Below are 5,000 nucleotides of genomic sequence, written 5' to 3'. Positions count from 1 at the left end.
TGTTCAACACAGCAGACGCCGTAGCCGTAGATATATATATATATATATATATATATAAGTATGTTCAACACAACAGACGGCGTAGATATATATATATATGTTCAACACAGTCAGGTGGTGTGTGTGTGTGTGTGTGTGTGTGTGTGTGTGTACCCTCAATGTGCCATGGTCAGGGTTGAGTTCCAAGTCAACACAGCAGACGCCGTAGCCGTAGATATACATATATATATATATGTTCAACACAGCAGACGTCGTAGATATATATATATGTTCAACACAGCAGACGTCGTAGTTTCATCATTAGATCTCAGAGTAGCAGATTACATGGCCGCTTCTTCTAAACCACGAGGACACGAGGAAATTACCTCTGAGTGTGTGTGTGTGTGTGTGTGTGTGTGTGTGAGTGACACTTTATTTGGTCAACTGACCTGTGTGCTTGAGTGTCATGTGAGTTGAGATTGTGTGGTGTGTGTGAGATGGACAATATGTGTACCTGGAGAAGGTGAGCAGGAACACCACCAGGTGTGTGAGTGTGTGTGTCTGTGAGTGTGTGTGTGTGTGAGTGTGTGTGTGTGTACCTGGAGAAGGTGACCAGGAACACCACCAGGGGTGTGTGTGTGTGTGTGTGTGAGTGTGTGTGTGTGTGTGTGTGTGTGTGTGTGTGTGTGTGTGTACCTGGAGAAGGTGACCAGGAACACCACCAGGGGTGTGTGTGTGTGTGTGTGTGAGTGTGTGTACCTGAAGAAGGTGAGCAGGAACACCACCAGGGGTGTGTGTGTGTGTGTGTGTGTGTGTGTGTGTGTGTGTGTGTGTGAGTGTGTGTGTGTGTACCTGAAGAAGGTGAGCAGGAACACCACCAGGGGTGTGTGTGTGTGTGTGTGTGTGAGTGTGTGTGTGTGTGTGTGTGTGTGTGTGAGTGTGTGTACCTGAAGAAGGTGAGCAGGAACACTACCAGGTGGTGGTGGTGTGTGTGTGTGTGTGTGTGTGTGTGTGTGTGTGTGTGTGAGTGTGTGTGTGAGTGTGTGTGTGTGTACCTGAAGAAGGTGAGCAGGAACACTACCAGGTGGTGGTGTGTGTATTGCGACAGGAAGTCGCAGCGGAGAGGCCACATCTCAGGGGTCACAGGTCACACCAACACTACATCTCACCTGGCATCACCATGGCAACGCCACCTCTATCTGCGACGGGAAAGTGTACAAATTAGGTGTTCTCTGGTCGCTGTTTGTAAACACACACACACACACACACACACACACACACACACACACACACACACACACACACACACACACACACACACACACACACACACACACACACAACACACACTTTATGCCAAAGGTGTGAACGCATGCACAAATATCCAGAAGCCTACAAGTTTTTCGATCAAACGTCCCGGTTCACACTGCAGGTCATTTAACTCACTACACGAAACCTTCCTCGTGACTTCGTGACAGAATGACATAATCTTGTTAATGCACGAGAGGATTAACGGACAGAAACCGGTGATCTTCTCTCTTGCCGCGCTGCGATTCTTGTAGGGACGCAGACAGATGTTGGTGCTTTGACTACCAGACTCTAACGAGACACGGGTTTGCCACGTCGAGACAAAACAACATAACATATGTTGCAACCGCAGAGGCGCCCAGCGCATCAGCAAGCGCGCTACCAAAGCGTAGCGGAGGCAACCGACAACAGCTGCTGATAAACTCGCATTCATCTCCGTAGTGCACAAGTACTGGAGGCTACAACATCAGAACAGAATGGCACAGTTATCGGCTAGCTGGCTAAAGGGGCTAGCCGTACACATAATGTCCATGGGGCTAGCTAGTCCAAATAGCTGATTTCACTACAGCATCAGTAACGTTACCAGTGCACACACACAGAAGCGTATCCAACAGAAACATCTAAATCTCCGCGCACACCAAGTGCTGCAAAAGCTGCATATCAAACTCTGAACTTACCTCTGTTTCCTCATGTAAACACGACTCGTTATTCGGGTTAGTGTGCTAGTGGCCTTTACAACAGACTGCGTTTGTTGACTCGGGTCTCTCGATCGCTCGCTCACGGCAGAAACTCGAGATGCAGTTTACAAGGCAACTCTCACTTCCCTCGCAAAGGACAGTGGGTAATGTAGTGGTCCACCGAGAGGAACAATGTGGTATTCTCAGTTTGTAAAAAGTAAACGCACACCTTGTGAGGTGCTCACGGCGGTAAATGAAAGGTTAAATTTAAACAAAAGTGTCGTGGCACACTCGGAACTTCACGATAAGAATATTTTTATTGACCAACGTTTCGGCTTATGCCTTCATCAGGGTCATTTTCACAAGTCATTCAGGGGTATCCTCAAAGTAGTCAGGGTCTCATATAGATATAAAAGCACGCAATATTTTAGTACATACAAATAGTAAAGTGAAACACTATGCTAATTTTATGTAATTGTATTTAATTCCCTGCCCTGTATAGCTTCAGATGAGGAATTTGAGACCTGATCCTCAGGGCCAGACTGTATCACATAGACATAATTATTCATTGTGATTTTGAACTGTGTTTGTCACTACTCAAAACACCAATGCAAATGCTCATCTATTCTGTTTACACCAATACACATGATCATCTATTGTGTCTATTTTGGGTGAAACTACACTTCCCATCCCCCACGATGCTAAGAGCAGGTGTTGCACCTGTTTGAGGAGGAGGGTGGGGCTTCAATTGTGTACTGATAAAAGAGTTGGGAGAGGTTAACAGTGGGCGTGGAGAGACAGAAAACAACAAAGAGAGAGAGAGTGAGAGAGAGAGTGAGACTGAGAGAGAGAGAGAGAGAGAGAGAGAGAGAGACTGAGAGGGAGGGATGATTGTGAGACCAAACTGCACAGGCAGGAAACAGGAGGACGTGTCACAGAAGAGACGAGCCGACACTCGCCGCAGCGACAGGAAATGAGATGAGATGAGAGCTGAACTCTGAATCTAACGGCCGCCACCACTGCTGCTGCTCCTCACACACGACCAGAGACTGGACACACACGAGGAGCTGAGGAGAGAAGCGGTGAGAAAGAGAGAGAGAGCGAGAGAGAGAGAGAGAGAGCGAGAGAGAGAGAGAGAGAGAGGGAGAGAGTACATGACAACCTTGATGGGGATGTGAGACCAGGAAGTGTTGTGGTTGTTTCACCTGCTGTGGCTGAAGAGGAGTTGAAGCTGCTGCTGTGGCTGCTCTGGTAGTGAAGACCAGACCCTGACGGAGAAGAGTTGAACCTGCCGGAGTGGCTGCTCTGGTGTGGAGGTAGGGGCAGGTATCTGTGTGTGTGTGTGTGTGTGTGTGTGGAGGCAGGGGCAGGTATCGCTTACAGCACACTCACAAAGAGAGACTGTTCCACTCAGGGGGCTGCAGAGCTTCACGAACAACACACAGCAGGGCCACTGCAGTCTACCTGTGTGTGCGTGTGTGTGTGTCTGACTAACTGTGTGTGTGTGTGTGTGTGTGTCTGACTAACTGTGTGTGTGTGTGAGTGTCTGAGTGTCGGACCCTGGGACAGCGGCCCAAACAGGTCAGGCGTAGCAGCTACACACTTTATTTCCTGTGAACCTGAGAGGATATTCACGCAGCCGTGCCTCCACCTGTCTCACTCATCAGATATTCAGCCACAGACTGGACAGAAGGACAAGAACACACACTCGGACGGACCTCCGTCCAGCACACACACACACTCGGACGGACATTCGTCCAGCACACACACACACTCGGACGGACCTCCGTCCAGCACACACACACACTCGGACGGACGTGTGTCCAGCGGCGTGAGGATGCAGGCGGCGGGGCCTGAGCAGGACGACGCCTTTGACTTCCTGTTCAAGATCATCCTGATCGGCGACTCCAACGTGGGCAAGACGTGCGTGGTGCAGAGCTTCAAGAGCGGCCTCTTCTCCGAGCGCCAGCAGAACACCATCGGAGTGGACTTCACCGTCCGGACGCTCACCGTCCAGGGCAAGAGAGTCAAGGTGCGTCCACTCCACACTCACCTGTCCACACACCACTCCACACACACCTGAACACACCAGACACACACCACACCACACACACCTGAACACACCGGACACACACCACACCACACACACCTGAACACACCGGACACACACCACTCCACTCCACACACACCTGCACTCACCTGTCCACACCACATACACCTGAACACACCTGTCCACACACCACTCCACACTCACCTGAACACACCTGGACATACGCCACTCCACACACACCTGAACACACCTGGACACACGCCACTCCACACACACCTGAACACACCTGGACACACACCACTCCACACACACCTGAACACACCTGGACACACACCACATCACTCCACACACACCTGAACACACCTGTCCACACACCACATCACTTCACACACACCTGGACACACACCACACCACTCACCTGTATACACCTGGACACACACCACACCAGTACACACACACACCTGTATACACCTGGACACACACCACGCCACACACACACACCTGTATACACCTGAACACACACCACACCAGTACACACACACCTGAACACACCTGGACACACACCACCTGTATGCACCTCTACATAGATACTTTTATTTATCATCTCACACACAACACACAACAGACAGCACCAGAACAACCACACACTCACACACTACTCACACACAAACAGCACACAACACCAGGTGTTTCTGCATCATGAAATAGTAAAGTGCAGTTTTATAACCTCATACTAGCATGGTTAATAACCTCATACGAGCACAGTCAATAACATCATAATAACATAGTCATACTAGCATGGTTAATAACCTCATAATAACATAGTCATACTAGCATGGTTAATAACCTCATAATAACATAGTCATACTAGCATGGTTAATAACCTCATACTATACTAGCATGGTTAATAACCTCGTAGGGATATTGCTATATGCTATCAGGTGATAGATGAACTGTGCTAACCATAGACATATCAGGTGATAGAT

General features: G+C 49.1%; 2 protein-coding genes across 3 annotated transcripts in view; one reads left to right on the top strand and one right to left on the bottom strand.

Moving 5' to 3' along the window:
- slc37a3 (solute carrier family 37 member 3) overlaps positions 1-2,087 on the bottom strand; it is a 16,990-nt gene extending 14,903 nt beyond the window's left edge. Inside the window, exons 1-2 of the mRNA XM_062518003.1 lie at positions 1,965-2,087; positions 1,035-1,178 (exon numbers count right to left, since the gene is read on the bottom strand). Coding sequence (XP_062373987.1) covers positions 1,035-1,111 — 77 coding nt within the window. The 5' untranslated portion in view covers positions 1,112-1,178; positions 1,965-2,087. The remainder of the gene's footprint in view (positions 1-1,034; positions 1,179-1,964) is intronic.
- A 770-nt stretch (positions 2,088-2,857) lies between these two features.
- LOC134062459 (ras-related protein Rab-19-like) overlaps positions 2,858-5,000 on the top strand; it is a 10,280-nt gene continuing 8,137 nt past the window's right edge. For both annotated transcript variants that reach the window (XM_062518472.1, XM_062518471.1), the window contains exon 1: positions 2,858-3,996. In XM_062518472.1, the coding sequence (XP_062374456.1) occupies positions 3,802-3,996 (195 nt within the window). In that variant the 5' untranslated portion in view covers positions 2,858-3,801. The remainder of the gene's footprint in view (positions 3,997-5,000) is intronic.

This window comes from Sardina pilchardus, chromosome 17 (assembly GCF_963854185.1).
Source record: "Sardina pilchardus chromosome 17, fSarPil1.1, whole genome shotgun sequence".
Classification (NCBI taxonomy): domain Eukaryota; kingdom Metazoa; phylum Chordata; class Actinopteri; order Clupeiformes; family Clupeidae; genus Sardina; species Sardina pilchardus.
Note: the sequence above shows the minus strand (reverse complement) of the source record. Positions and strands in the feature narration are given on the sequence as shown.